Source organism: Talpa occidentalis, unplaced genomic scaffold (genome assembly GCF_014898055.3).
Source record: "Talpa occidentalis isolate TD23 unplaced genomic scaffold, MPIMG_talOcc4v2.1 talOcc4.9, whole genome shotgun sequence".
NCBI lineage: Eukaryota > Metazoa > Chordata > Mammalia > Eulipotyphla > Talpidae > Talpa > Talpa occidentalis.
The window spans coordinates 16,135,533-16,151,615 of record NW_023605305.1 but is presented as its reverse complement, the minus strand read 5'-3'; the positions used below and the strand labels follow the sequence as shown (position 1 = coordinate 16,151,615).

At 32.5% G+C, this 16,083-nt stretch overlaps 1 protein-coding gene across 4 annotated transcripts in view; it reads left to right on the top strand.

The window, feature by feature from the left end:
- EYA3 (EYA transcriptional coactivator and phosphatase 3) overlaps window positions 1-16,083 on the top strand; it is a 96,478-nt gene that overhangs the window by 15,336 nt on the left and 65,059 nt on the right. For all 4 annotated transcript variants that reach the window (XM_037500614.2, XM_037500616.2, XM_054691583.1 and 1 more), the window contains exon 2: window positions 14,867-14,967. In XM_037500614.2, coding sequence (XP_037356511.1) covers window positions 14,935-14,967 — 33 coding nt within the window. In that variant the 5' untranslated portion in view covers window positions 14,867-14,934. The remainder of the gene's footprint in view (window positions 1-14,866; window positions 14,968-16,083) is intronic.

The following is a 16,083-nucleotide window of genomic DNA, read 5'->3' as shown; positions in this document are numbered from 1 at the left end:
ATTGGTTCCTGGCAACTAAGGAAATCTCTGTCAAATCATTAACCATTAAAGTAACCACAGTGTCATTGGCCACTGTGACAAAGAATCCAGACTCTGCAGAATTATTATTTTTTTCTTAATTCCAGATCCTATTTCATTTTTCTTAACACTTTAAATATTAATTTACTTAACTGTATCTTCCTTTCAAATAGAATTTAAACTCAGCAGCTACCCTTTTTCTTTTCCACAATGCTTTATTTCCAGTGTCTAGGACATAAAATAATTCTTGAGATAATGAATAAATGAATAACTTGGGTATCAGTCTGATTTGTGTCTTCTAAAAATTTGTTGAGTCTTTGTTCCTTAAAGGCATTAATTTTGTGGGGGTTTTTTTGGTTGTGTATTTTATCTATTTTATTCCTTTACTTTTAGTGGGGTGGATCTCTGGAAGGAGAGGATATAAATTTGTGTGCCTCATCAATTTTTATGAATCAGATGATCTGATTCCTGATTTTCAGGAGGTTTATGGAGAGTAAATTGATTTGGATGAAGTTTGACAGGTTATGTGGAAGAATTCAGCATTCTCAAGAATAGAAAGAACCAACTGTACACCTGCATATATGTAAAGCCCTACACAAATAAATTTGACAATCTGGGGGAATGGATGCCATTTTAGAAATGTTACCAAATTTTACTCCAAAAGAAAAATTTAATAGAGTAATAACAATAAGGTGAATTAATAAAATTATCATAAGACTACTCCACAAATATCTGTTAGATCCAAATGTTTTCACAGGTATATTATCTCAAAAAGTCAAAGAATAGCTAATTCTGTCTGCTCCAGAGCTATGCTCTGGATATAGAAGGAAAGTTTATAGTTCTTTTAATGAAGCCAGTGAAATATTGATTCTAAAACTTAATGGACAGTGAACAATAGGAAATTATAGAGGAATTTTACAAATACAATCCTCCTAAATTCACTGTTAGAATATAGGATTCATCAGTACATTAAAACAGTATGCTGTTAACTCAAGGGTTTCATCTCTGAAATAAAAGCATATTTGCCTCAATATAAGAAAATGTACTAATATATTAATAGGTGAGTGAAAATCCATATGGTCTTTTTGGATGAAAAAAAATTGATGAAATTAGTATCTATTTCTGATAAACATTCTCTGTATAACTAAATTGATTAATTCTTATTTAGCATGATTAATGAAAATACATTTTAAACCAAAATGTATCATGCTTAGTAGTGGTTTGCTAGAAGTATTATCATTAATGTGAGGAACAAGAAAAAGTATTGTTAGCAATGTCAAGTAAGTTATTAATATAGTGGGGGTGTAAGCTAATATCATTAGGCAAGAAGAAATAAAGAGGCTAATATTGAAGAAAGAAGAAATAAGCTATTTTTTTATGCAACAGGAGATAATGTATACATAAAACTCAGTCAATCATCTTAACTCTTTTAGTTATTAATAGACTTTGGTAACATGGAAATTTACAAAATTGATATCAGTAGCTTTCCTATATATTGAAAGTTACTTCAGTGAGCTTCAGCAAGCTTCCAGTTATAAAATAACTCAAGGGATTTATTATGGTGATCATTTTGCAATATGTACAAATACCAAATCATCATGTTGTACACATGAAACTAATATGTTTTATGTCAGCAATATCTCAGTAAGAAAAACAAATATTTAAAAAGTAACTTTTTTAGAAAATTTAATGGAAAATATTTTTAAAATACCAATATAAATAAATGAAGAGGATCTACTGAGAGACATTAAAAAAGATTAACTGGAAATACACACTGTGCTCTTTGATAGGAAAATTCAATATTATAAACTTATTATTTTTCCTAAATCAATTTCTGTGTTGGAGTCTAAAATATCATTTTAGTTTTTTAATAACTTGACATTACTCTTAAGTTCATTTGGAAAGCATAAAGTCTGATGAGAAAAAGAGAGAGCATTCTTTACAAATACTAAAACACATGAAATTACCCAGAAAAGCCTCTATAATAAATAAGTCAAACTGAGCAGAACCTAGAAATTACACATATACGAGAATTTTAGTTTATTATAAAACTGGCATTTCAAAAACTGGAGAAAAAGGCAGGATTTGGTAAATGGTATTAGGAAAATATGCTAAGTGTGCGTTTGGTGGGTCAAACAAATAATATATTCTTTGCATCAGAGTTACTGCCATAAGTTCTTCACATTTATTTATTTTTTTAAAAAAGATTTATTTATTTATACAAGCACTGGGTACAGTCAGAAGCACGGGAGGGTGAGAGAATTCACCAGATCCAGAGCAGGGAGAAGAACAGGCAGACTGACAAAGTACACTGGTGAGGGGAGCAGCGGGTACAGCAGGAGAGATCTGCGCACCATGTGGGACCCTCACCAGCGGCCAGGGATTGAACCAGCGCTGCAGAGGCTGCACGCAGCTTCGCAGCCCAGCGCTCAACTGCTGCGCCACCACCACCGGGGAGGCCCAAGTTCTTCACATTTATTAACACATTTAATTCTCCCAACAATGGAAACTGTTACTGCCTACATTTTATGGATAAGGAAGGGTAGTAGATAGAGTCACACAGCAATTAGGTGGCAGAAAGCAGGATTGTTGTCCTAATCACTATGCTTTTTTCCCCCCTCTTTAAGCATATATGTAAATAATAAAGCCATATGAGTTGTAGAAGAATGAATGAATGAAAATGTAAGTTAGAATTGGGGAAACCTAAATAGGCCACAAAACTAAGAATCCACAAAGGAAAAAATACTGACCGATTTATTTCCTAAAAATTATATTTCTGTTATATGATATATGCCATAAAGTCTAGTGACAATTATGTTGTATACCTGAAACTAATGTTATATTTTTATATTACAAATTTACTTCAATAAAAAAATTAAAAATAAGGATAAATGGCAAGGTGAAGGAAAAATGTAATATGTGAAAAAGTTCATTTCCGTAATTTACAGTGAGCCCATACCAATTAGGAAAGTGACCATCAACATCATAGAAATTGGGAAAAAGATATAATTAAGCAATTTACCAGAAAAATGTCAAACATCTGAAAAAACTTTTCATTTGTAATTAGCCACATAAATTTATTATAATTTGAGATCATATTTTGCTTATTCAATTATGCAAAATTTTTTATTTTTTTTAAAGATTTATTTATTTATGCATACAAGAGGTGAGGCACAGGCCAGAGATGCAGGGGGTGAAAGGATCCACCAGAGACAGAGTGGGGAACAGAACAAGCAGACTGACTGAAACACACTGCTGAGGGGAGCAGCGGGCAAGACAGGAGAGGTCTACCTTGCCATGTGGGTTTCTCCCTGGCCAGCCGGGCATCAAACCGCAGAGGCTGTGGATTGCTTCATAGTGTGGTGCTTAACCTCTTGTGCCACCAGGGAGGCCCTAATTATGTAAAAATTTTTAAAGATTGATGGTACTTGGTCAAAGCACAGGGAATCAGGCTCTTATTATATTCTTTAGGTTGCTTGTCAGGTTTCATCAGAGAAGCAAAACTATTTAGAAAAACACGTTTGCATGCATGTATGTATTCATCGAATGAATTTTAAAATGAATTTATATTTACAGGAGAAACTAAAACTACTTATCCAAGTTCTTATAAGCTGGTAGCTTAATAGAGTTGAACCATTTGACTCTAAAGCCCATTTCTTTCCTTTGTACTAATTTGTCCCATTAAGTAGCAGACTTCTTTAATGCAAAGAATAACTGACTTTATGAAAACTTGATCCAAACTCCTTAGCAACATGTGTCTCATAAAGCAGGCTTACTTAACAAGCTTTTGTGCCCTTTGGATTTACACCAGTATACCTTTAAACATCTTTTAAAGAAAGCTATTTCATGTTAACATTTATAATGATTCTCCACTAGATGTGGACTTTTATGTGACTTTTCTCAAGTCTTAAACTATAGGATTCTCTTTGGGATTTTTTTCCCTTTTTGCTTTTGTCAGATGCTACCTGTTTTTTTCATAGAAACGCTGGGCTTGTAAAGTATTTTGGTCTAAAGCAGTTCTTCTGGCTTGATAAACATTTTTTTGGTAGATATCTTTTTACTTTGTTCCTTGCCTATCTCTTAAGTTAGTCCTCCCTCTCCCTGCTCCACCTTTTCTTTCACACTTTTCATCTTCTTCCTTTCTCCTCTTCCTCTCTCTCTTTCAGTGAATACCAGCTTCTATTTTAGGTGTAATTGTTTCTGAATGATTGTATATTGTATGGATTTACCTTTAGTAGCTTAGCAGAAGAATAGAATTCTTCCATCATTTCAGTTTAGGTAGGGAAAGAGTATTTGAAGGTAGTTCCATTTAAAATAAAAAAGTAAGAATTTATACAATTTGACTGTATTTAAGTCCTCTAATGGAAAACTCTTCCATTACAATATCAAGTAATAACAGCTAACATTTCAAATCTCCACACTCATAAACTGTGTTGATCCAACTATGGTTATAATTTTATTAACCAGCATTCAGATCTCTGTACTCATAAACTGTTGATCCAACTGTGTTTATAATTTTGTTTATATTACAGTTGTAGAATATATTCAACTTATGTGATGAGTTTTCTAAAAACTAAATTTTGAGGTATAATTTACAGTAAATTCATCCCTTTAAATGTAGACTTATGTGACTTTTACAAATACATAGTCATGCAACTGTCAGCACAACCAAGGTATGGAATAAAATAGTTCCATCATCCCAGCACAGTTTCTTGTGATCCTTTCTAGCCAGACCCTTCCACCATCCCCAGCACCTGGCAGCTGCTTTTTGTTCTTATAGCTGTATCAAATAAAGAATGTCATATAAATGGTATTTTAAATGGACACGTGGACTTTTGAGCCTGTATTTTTACATGTAGCATAATGCATTTGAGGTTTACTCAGGTGGTTCCATGAATTGCATAAATAGGTGGTCAACAATTTTTTTTTTTGCCTTTTACCAATTTGAAGGACATTTGAATTGTTTCTAATTGCTGTGTGTATGTGAAGACGCACATTAATGTACAGGTTTCTGTGTGAACATAAGTTCTTGGGCATATCACACTTAGCTAGACACCTGAGTGGGATTTTTAGATTGTATGGTAAGTGTATGTTTAGCTTTATAGCAGACTGTCAAACTTTCCCACAGTGACTGTATTCTACCTTTTTTGCATTCATATCAGCAGTGTGTGAGAGTCCCGGTTGCTCCTTATTCCTTATCAGTACTTAGTGTGGCCAGTTTTCTTTTGTTAATTTTAGCCATTCTAGTAAGTGTGTCCTGATGTCTGTTTAATGTAAGATTTTTATTTTGGAATAATTTTAATTTGGGGATAATATAATAATTCCTGGATATAGTTCCAGAGGTGTTTCAAAGATAGTATAATGACTTCCTATCTGCCCCTCACCTACTTTCCCCTCTTGCTAATGTCTACATAACTGTGGTGCACTTACAAAACTAAGATACAAACATTGATATATCAATATTAACTTAAACACCGGACTTTATTCAGACTTCACTATTTTTTCCATAATGTTCTTTTTATATTTCAGGATGCAATCCGGGATACCCATATTGCTTTTAGTATAATTTTAATTTTTATTTCTGACTGTAACATGTCACTAATGAATTTATATGTACCCCTACTAGTCTTAGTTCTGTTTATTACAAGAATATCTTTTTTCTGTTCATAACTTTCCCAGAATCACATACATGCCATGTACTTTTCTTTTGATACATTAAGTTTGTGTGTTGTCCTTTCTGAATTGCAGTAAGAGGAGATTCCAAAGTTTGGGATTGCTGGCTTCTTTAGATTTGATCCCCTTACTTTATACCAATCAGAAAATAATACAAAGAACCTCTGAGGGAAAAGTTTCGGTTATAAGTTTGAGAGAAGAGTAAATTTCTAAGATTTTTTTCTTCTCATTTACTTTATTGTGTGAAGTGAGGATTAATAGCTTTTATTCGTTAAATTAGCTAAGCCTTTATATATTTATTCTATTTGAGCTATGCATTTTAATGTTTATTTTCATTACATGAATTTTTGACAACAGTCAAAACACTAAGTAATTAAGATTTCTTTCAAAATATGTGCTTAATTCCTGGAGTATATTTCTACCCTGTATTCTACCTTAGTGTTTTTCTTTCAGTTTGAGATAACTCTGAATACTTTGTGTTGAGAAAGAATTCTAGAAGTCTATTCAGAACATGCAAATAAGAAAGCCCCAAAGAAATACATGCCTCCCCACAAAGTAATTTGCTGAGTCAGTAAAGTCACATTTTTCTAATGACAAAAATTCCTAAGTTTCTAGTACCTTCCCAGGATCTGTTTATTAATGTTCTTAATACAGTACTTAGCATATTTTTACAAAATTTAAAATTAAATATTTAGTAAATGCTTTCATGGAGAAGTATGTGCCCCTCTACAGATACATTACTTCTTGAGAAAAATAAAAATTAGGAACTTAAAATGGAAAAATGAGCTTCAGTCTTGAGGATAGTCTGTTTAAGATTGTTATTTAAGATCAGCTGGAAGGGACTTGTATATTTTTCAGGTTTAACTCCAGCAATAACTTTTTTTTCCCCAAGCAAAACACACCAAACAGCAGATATAGTGATTATGTGCTGATTTTAAGTGCTGTCTTAAGATGCTCGTGCTTGAGTTTGTTCTCAAGGCATTAGAAGAATCAGTAAGACTTTGAAATACCTGGGACCCCCAGTGTTACCCGGTTACCTCAGAATTTCTGCCTCTATGCAGAAGTATAGGGTTCCACCCAGAGTAAAAGCAGGAGAATGCTAACTTTGTCGCTATGTGGCAGTTCTGCTAGACAAACTGTCCAATGATATAGAAACCTTCTGAGTGTTATATGTTCCCCCTCTTCGTGATGTTTGGGAGCACTTCTGCAGCTGTAGTTTTAATCATAAATTGTTAACTTATTTACATACTTTTCTTCATTTCCCACCTTTGTTTTCAGCCTGTGTATTTGGTTCCGTGGCCAGATGGCTGACAAACTCAGGTAGAGAGGTATAATGGCAAAAACGAATGAAAAGCAAAATAAACTTCTTTGCTATTTGTATTAGTTTCCTGTGACTACCACAATAAATTACCACAAATTTGGAGGCTTAAAAAAACCGAAAATTAGTCTTTAGTAGTTCCGGAGGCCAAAAGTCTGAAACCTGTTGGCAGGGCTTTACTCCTTCCAAAGGTTCTGGGAGGAGAATCGTTCCTTTCCTCTGTCAGCTTCTGTTAGCTGCTGGCATTCTTTGCCCGTAATCACTCCAATCTCTGCCTCCATTTTCGTATCCCTGTCTCAATGTGTGTACTAAATTTCCCTTTGCATTGCTCTTGTACAGCCCCCTGAGGTAGTATTTATAGCCTACCCAGATAATTCATAATAATCTTTTCATCTCAGAATCCTTAATTTAATTGCATCTGCAAAGACTTTTTTATCCAAATCAGGTAACTAACATTCACTTGTTCTGTGAATGAGGGTATGGACCTATCTTTGGCCAGAAATCTGTTTTATGATGGCTGTGTATATATATATATTTGGGGAAGGAGATTCATCTCTGATTCTCTCCTTCCCTACCCACTTCCTCACTCCTCTATTTTTTTTTTTAAATTTAAAACTTTAGTCTATTAAGGGAGAGAAACCTAACTTTTAAGTCAGTAGTACCTGTGATCTTTCATTGTAGATGTGTATTAAAATTTGATTTGAAGTATTTCATTTGCTTATATTTGAGGGGAACTTTTCAGTTAACATAGTTTTCAAAATGTTGTTTCTCAAATCAGTAAGAAATCCTTGTGAAGAAAAAAGTTGTGACTTTTAGGCATTTCTGACAAGAAAAGGGAGCAGTGAGACTTGAAGTTTTTGTGCCTCTAACTATGTTGAAGAGTCTTAATGAACTGGTTTTAAGTAATAACAGTAATCAAAAGCCTAAAAATTGTGCTTGATTGAAAAAATACTTACAGAATGCCTGTTTCAGACACTAAAAGAAGAAAGGTAGTCTCATTGTGGAATTTGGGATCAAGATTTCCCAGGTATTTTAGTACCAAGGGAAAATTAATGTTCTTTTTTCTAATAGAACTGTTAACTGTTAGATATACAGACCACAGTGGTGGTCAGAGGAGTAGTTTTGAAGAAGTCTAAAACTTGTTAAGTACTAATGAAGCAGGTAACTCTTTCACTAACAACTTTGTGATTTTTTAGTAGGTTGGAGATAGTTTTTTTCTAAAGTCATAGTGTTTATCACTGACTAGAAAATAGTAAATGTTTATTTCACAGACCTTGTAATTAAAATCACCTGTTTCGTTTACAATAGATCAAAATCTGCACATTGTAAATTAAAGAAAAATCAAATGGACTATACAGTTGTTTAAAAGTAGCATTTAAAAAGTTTCTCATTTTAAGATTTTTAGCAGGTCCTTAAATTGCCAGTTCACACATTGAAAAAGAAGTTTTGAGTTTATAAGTTTAAATCATTTTAGAACTTTAAAAGCATGGTATTATACCACGAGTTCAAGTAATACGACAGAATAGACATTTCATGAAGGAAAAGGAATAAATAATCTGTGGTTGTCTGAGGAAAGTAATTTAAAAGGGAAGGCCAAATACTGATTCTACATGATGGAGGAAAAAAGCTTCAGATAAGAGTTCACAGTCTTGGGTTCCACTGCTGCCTTTGCTACTTAGACTTCATGAGGCAGTAGTCACTTCTTTAGTTGTAGTTTACTCAGTCCTAAAATGAGGATTACCTCTAAAATCTAATATTCTATGTTCGTTGTAGCATTTTATGTTATATATTTTCTTGTCCCTGAAGGGTTAATAATTTCTGTCCAAAAGTATAAAACTAAATGTGAAATGTTTTCTCTCAGATATTTTAGCATAAAATTATTTTGCTCAGACCCATTAAAGGAACCAATCCTGGGTTTGTGTGCACAAGCTAAAGATTTTTTTATGAAGAGAGCAAGAAAGTCAAATGAATTTTTCTGCCTGTCATGTTGTCATGAATTGCTTTTAGATTTGTGGGGAAGGAAGACCATTGCAAATTAAATTGAAATTTTTTCCTGGGGGGGAAAGAGGGGCAAGAATGTAGAATTTATGTCCAGTTTTATCTTTATGTCCTGAGAACATTTTTGTAGAAATAGTTTTAGAATATGTACTTTAACATCCATTATTGTATCCCTTTGTGTCTGCTTTTGAGGCTTATTAAATTATATTTAAACTTATTACTATGCTATAATTAATATAAAATCGCACACTTTTCCCACCTTTTAAAGGAGCTTGTATCGAAATAGGTCACAGTTTTCATTTTAATATTGAATATCCAATTATAGAACTACAGCACAGCAGACACGCTCTACATGTTGGTTATTTCTAATGTATTTCTGTGAACAAGTTGTTCTGTTTTTAAATAGAGTTGTTAAATTTTTACCCCTCTGTTTAATTTTTGGGGAAAGAAAAACTATTCAGATCATGCGCAGCTTTATGACCTGTGTTATACTCTACCCAGAGAACAGCCTGAAGATACATTTTATTTTACATATGGCCTGAATGTTTCTTGTTTTATAGCCCAGATTAACTTTAAGTTTTATTTCTTAGTGTTATTTTTGGTAGTTTAATAGATATGTATGAAGTGTTATCTTTAAAATATTAAACATTAATTAGATGTGAAAGTTTTTTCTCAGGTACTGATTTGATCTTGATGGTTACTTAAATGTTTTATATCCTTTGATTGATGTGTCAGTTATTGTTTGCCACATAACAGGTGATCTGTAAATGTTGAATTGATTGGGTTTAAATTGTAGACATCAAGGTTCATCATTAATTATTACAGGTATTGTTTTCATTTGTTATATCCTTTTAATTTTACATTTGTTATTTTTTCATTGCATTAAAGTGTTTTTTACGTAATTGGATCTCTTGAGTTGTTGGTCATGCTCTCTTCTGTTGCCCATAGATTTATCTCTTTTCTACGCGTGAGATAAAAATGCTGTTTTGTTTTCTCCTAGATTTTGGCATGTTTATTTCTTCATTTATTTAGAATCAGTTACAGTGTATGGATATTTTTCTCTTCACACTGAAACTCAGTTTTTCTGACAGTATTTTTAAATACTGATTTTTCTCAACTCATAAGCACTTTTTAGATTTGATCAATGTTTTGGTATTTCCAGTCTCATGTGTCTTTTGTTTTTTTTTTTTTTTGTGGTAAAATATACATAACAAAACTGAATACTTAGCCATTTTTAAGTATACCACTCACTGGCATTTTGTGTCCGCTATCACCGCCATCCTCTGGTCTCTTCACATGATATACTTATACCCTCTAGTCTCCTCTCCCCCAAGATCCTGTTATTTTTGCCTGATATTCAGTTGGATATTTGTAGGGTTTGGAATAAACCTTTGTTTACTTCTTACTTGAAACCTAATGTATATCTTCTATAGATTATGAAGCCAAATTACAAATTTGTATCATCTTTGCCAACACTTGATGCTTATAAGCACTGTTTCACAAAAGACCACAGAAATGTTTTCTTGTGTTTGGAAACCATTTTTCCTAATTTTTATCTTAGAATACCTCCTGGTCTATAAATTAGAATTTATTTTGAACAAGTATCCTTAGGCTTTGTGTTTGGTACTTTGAGCGTGGGCACATTTATTTCTGAGTTCATTGATAGGCCCTTTAGAATAGATCAGTTATTGTTAAATAACAGTATTTGAAGCAATTGCCTTTAAGCAATTAGAAGAGTATTTTGTTTTTTGTTTCCATTCTTTAAGGCATAATTGTATTTACGAATACACACACACAATACTTATGTACACACACACATAAACAAAGCTTTGATAGGACTAGTAAATAGACTGCTAAAATACCGTGTACTTGGTGATCAAATTTATGGGCTATCTGTTTTCTACTTAGATCTGTGACAAAGATAATCAGTTAACTCCTGAATTCTCTGGAGTTTCTATAATCAAACTGTTTTGTTCTAGACACTTCTCTTGCATGCGTGTGTTTAATATCCCTTTGTATGTTGCAAGCTATAAATAACACATGGACCCTCAGCTCTTGCTTATGATCATACACAGTTACTGGTAAGTAAATACTAGGATGTTGAACTTGGTACAAAATAAATCACTGGGTAGGACTCTAATTAGAGTTTGGAAATGAGAAGTTTGTTACTATTTCCTCTCTAATTTCTAAGACTTAAGAGTGAAAGTTATGGTTGCCATATTGTAAAAGGACCCTGCTTTATTTATGAGCATGTGAAATCACAATACTGTTTAAAATTGTGTACTTTTTTTGATAAAATCAGTTCCTGTTTTTCATTGGCAGCATTTGCAGGTAAGGGAATGTAAGGTCTTAAATACTATTTCTGTTTTTAATTGTCTATTTCCCCAAATTTCTGTCCATGAAGGCATGTGGATACTGACAAACTATCTCAAAAAGTGGTGATAAAACAGTTGTATTTAGAAACCAATAAGAACTGAAACTAGGGCCTCCCTGGTTGTGCAGGTGGTTGAGCGCAGCGCTGTGAAACTGCAGCCTCTGCAGTGCTGGTTCTATCCCTGCCAGCCGTGGCGATACCCACATAGCGAGCAGACCTCTCCTGTCTCGCCTGCTGCTCCCCTCAGCAGTGTATTTCTGTCAGTCTGCCTGTTCTGTTCCCCCCTCTGTCTTTGGTGGAGCCTCTCATCCTCCTGCTCATCTGGCCTGTACCCCGGTTCGTGTATAAATAAATAAATCTTTTTTTAAAAAAAGAACTGAAACTAGAAAATTGTAAGAAGACATTAGTATTTCAATGCCTTAAAGAGGTACTTAAAACATTAACTCTGCGTTTTGTAATTTCATTAGCTATTTGTCTAAGTCATGGTTATATTCACCTAAATTTCATGAAAAACCTACTTCCTATTGCTGTTTAAAACTTGTATTATTGGATATTTTAAAAGATGAAGCTCATCGTTTAATCTAAATGTAGAAAACTGTAATGTTAAACTACTGGTTAAAAAAAAGAAACACTTCATTCACATTTAAATTAAACTCTAGAACTAGTGCCTGGAAGTGAGAATACTAAGATTTTTATATAGTAATGTCAGACTTTTAAATTATTGAGCTATGGTACTGTGTGTTATATATAACATTTTTATTTAAATGTAACATCAGTATGTGGCACTTGCAGAAAATGTGTAAGGTCTTAATATTAAAAGTTTTAGCACATATCTGCTAAGTGCTTGGAAAAAAAGATAAATACTTGTATTCTTGTATTTAGTCTGTTCTTACATTTCAGGTCTCAAGTTACAAATTACTGGAGGAAAGAAAGAAAACAGATATAAAGTAATATCTTAGATACATGTTGTGATGGGATTACATAATTTATAGTCATTATTAACACATTTGTGTACATATGTACTAGAATGTATGTTTGCAAACTTCCCACATATCACATGCCAGGGAAATTCCCTAAGAGTCTGTAATAAATCATATTCTTTCCTTGTGGATTGTTGTTTTGTTTTTTGGTGGGTTTTTGGTTTTGGTTTTGGTTTTAAAATCATCAAAATTGTTAAGTGTTACTGACCAGTTACTTGACATTTGGGTTTTTTTCCTAAATATAGGGAAATCTATGTCCCCTTGGTTCCCTTCAAACAAAAAGCTGAGAAAATTGAGTAAATTGTTAAGATGGAAATGGCAAAGTGCTTATTTTCAGCCAAGAAGAATAGAAGAGGTAGAAAGTAATGTCTTCCAATTTTTCCCGTAAAGATTTTCTTGCAACTTATATTGAATTTATCTAAAAAAAAAAAAGGGAAACTTGTCTCTTTCTATTCCGAAATCACTGTAATGTTACTGTATTTCTAAAAAGCAAAATTCAAAGTCTTAACAGTTTTGTATGACTTGTAAGTTTATTTCCCTATTATTAAGTTCCTTACTATTTGTTACCTTTTAAAACCGATAACCTCTTTTGGTCAAGTAAAAAAAAAAAACAGTCTGTTCTTTTTAATCTTGTTCATATTTTTAAAATAAATTAGTTCTTGTGTTTAAAAGCAAAGCACATGTTGAGCTTTTATATTTTCTTTCTTTTTTAAAAATTTCATTCCTTTTCTCACCCAGAGATAAGATTTTATAGCCCTTATCCCATGGGAAGAAATATCCCCTCCCTCTCCTTTTCTGAGAACCTACTAATTGTAGGCTGCAATTATTATAGTTATGGCTCTCAATTAAGTATTACATGAAATATTACCACTTTTAATGTAGGTGAGAACGCGTCACACAAAAATTCAAAAATGAGTTATTAAAGGCATTACTGCATTTCACTAGTGTTTTGGCCCTATTTTGCTGTTTCTTACGGAGTGAAGTCATATATGCACACTATGCCATTTATTTAGGCAGTACTTAAAAATCCCATAAAGATATTTCAGTTGAAAACTAAGGTAGATATAAGCTGTTAAAACATAAAAATGTTTCATCTTTCACAGTGTGAATCAGTTTCACGTCACATTGACTATGCTCTGCTGAGTAGAGCAAAACAAGTGCAGGAAAGATAACTCCTGTGAGCTTTAGTTGTTGCACTCTGTAATTCTGCAGCATATTTATCTACGTCATGTAGTATGAGAACTTAGCTTTTGAAGCTCTGTGTATTAACTACACGTGAGTTTATTAAGCATCAGGTGCTTTTGACCTTTAAACTTTTTTTTCTTTTGACATTCTAGTTCAGGACAGGAAGTAAAACTGTTTGAATTGGATAATTTTGCCTCTAATTGTATCTCTTACATGTATTTTCTCTCCTTTTCCCATTCTTTAATATGGCTTTAAAATCAAGTTTGTTGTATTGCACCAGGAAAAAGCAATAAAAGTAGAGTGAATTGGCACAAGTGAGGTTTTTCATTACTTCTGCAATAAGATTGTATATTGCCTGACCCCTACATGTTAAGCTAGTTCTAGTGGCTGTTAGAAGTGAAAACAAATGAACAATCACATTTGTTTCAGATAAGTTCTAGCTTCATTTTTGTAAATTAGAAGGGGAATTTTTTGGTTTTTAAATATATTGTCTTCTAATGTCTGTTTGTCTATTTCCCCTGACAGCGGGACATAGTAAGGTGTTCTTAACCAGTGGACATAGGACTTAGAGTCTTTTCTTTTTAGTTTGAAAATCAGGACTGGAAGAACAGGATCAGGGATGGTAAAGATTCTACTTATATAATTGGTCAGTGAATTTAGTGGCGCTTGTTATTTCAGATTAAATTTGGGTCTTAACTTTACATACTTATTTTCTTAATTCTGAAATCAAGGTTTCACTTTACTCATTTATTTTCATTAATAAATCCAGAAGAAATGAGTTTTCCTTTAAATTGATTACATGTCACAGATTGTGAAAGAATTTATTTTAAAAGCATTTAATTGATTTTCTAGTTTGTCCTATTTAAAGTGATTCTGTGTGTCCGTGTTAACTGTTACGTAAATGTTCCACATTAAAGCAGGTTAGATGTTATCACAGTTTACTGACTTACTAGACTAGTTTTTGTCATTTTTTAATGTAACTCTAATCCTAAAAAAAAAAAATGTTTTAGTTATCTCCCCATGACTGTCATTGTCAAATATTTAATACATTCAGCACTATAGTAACCATGTTTTAAGTACAGCAGAAGTGGTTCCACGTGCTGGCTTTTGAAAGGTATTATAAAAGTCACTGTGTATACCTATTTTGACTTGGTACAGCATATCAGTTCTGAAAAGCCACGTGTAAGTTTGAGATTTGGAGATTGGAAAGCACGTAGAAAGCATGGGATAGCAAAATATTTAAACATTATTCTCTGATGGCCTCGATGATAGTGCTCTAAGAGTACATAAAACTCTGAATCCCCACTCTTTTTTAAACAGACTGTGAAGACTGCTGAGAAGGACTTGGAATCCAGTCACATAAGCATAATAAAGAAATATTGGTCCTCATGGAAGAAGAGCAGGATTTGCCAGAGCAACCAGTAAGTATTTCTTTTAACAATTTAAAGTTGATTATAGAAAAGCTAATCTTCAGAGATTTTAAATATCTCGTTATACTACAGGTTCAAAATTAGAAAAAAAAAAAATAAGGAAAAGAGTGTGTAATATTTTTCCTCTAAAACAATGTTACATGTTTTTAAATTCATATTTTTCTAACCTAATGCAAAGTGGTCTGCTTAGAAAATTCAGCTCTATAGTAGGTAGGTGTCATATTTATAAATATCATTTTAAAAAGTGACTGTTCTTACAGCTTTTAGAAAGCAAGAGGACAGCTTTATGCCAAACATTATATACCATTTCTGCTAGAAAATTCAGTTTTCTTTTTACCTAATTCCCTAGTTGACTTAATTTTTTAAAAAGTCATAGAAGACAGTATAATTTGACCAATAGATAATTCTTAAAGATAAATTTAGAGACTATTTGAATTTTTAATTTCTTTTAAGTATAATATAAAATAAAATCATTTTAAATATCCCTAAGTAATGGGGATTTACTGACTTGAGGTATTTCTTTTTTCGGTCTGTTTTTTGACCCATAGTATTTAAACAAGAAAAACAATAATAATCATTCTCTTAGGATACTTTTATGTATCTTAACTAACTTATCCTTAACTATAGTTAAAGGATCTTTTTTGTGTTGAGTTTCTTTTTCTGAAATTAGAAAAACACTGATTCAGTTTGCTATCCTGAGTGAGCCTCTTGTGTTTCATATTTTTATATTAAGAGAGAATATAGAATGGCACACATTTGCTTCTCTTCATGAAAATCCAGCGTACATACATTTGAAATTTGAAAGCAGATAATAGGGCTTATTTTTCAGGTTCTAGTTGAATTATGTTACACAAGAATATACACCATCTTCATCAAAATAGTGAAGTCTTTTAATGCATTTTTAACATTTTGTTGAGAAATGCATGTGATGATTGTTTTGTGGTTATTTTTTTAGCCCTCTCACTTAAGGTAAGTATAAAACTAGGAAAACATAAGCAATTGTTAAAATAGTCTTTTAAAACATTTGATATTTCATCCCCTATCTCTGGTGGAACATTAATAGTGAGGGAAATGGTAGGGTTAAAAATCATCCTCAGTATATTACAG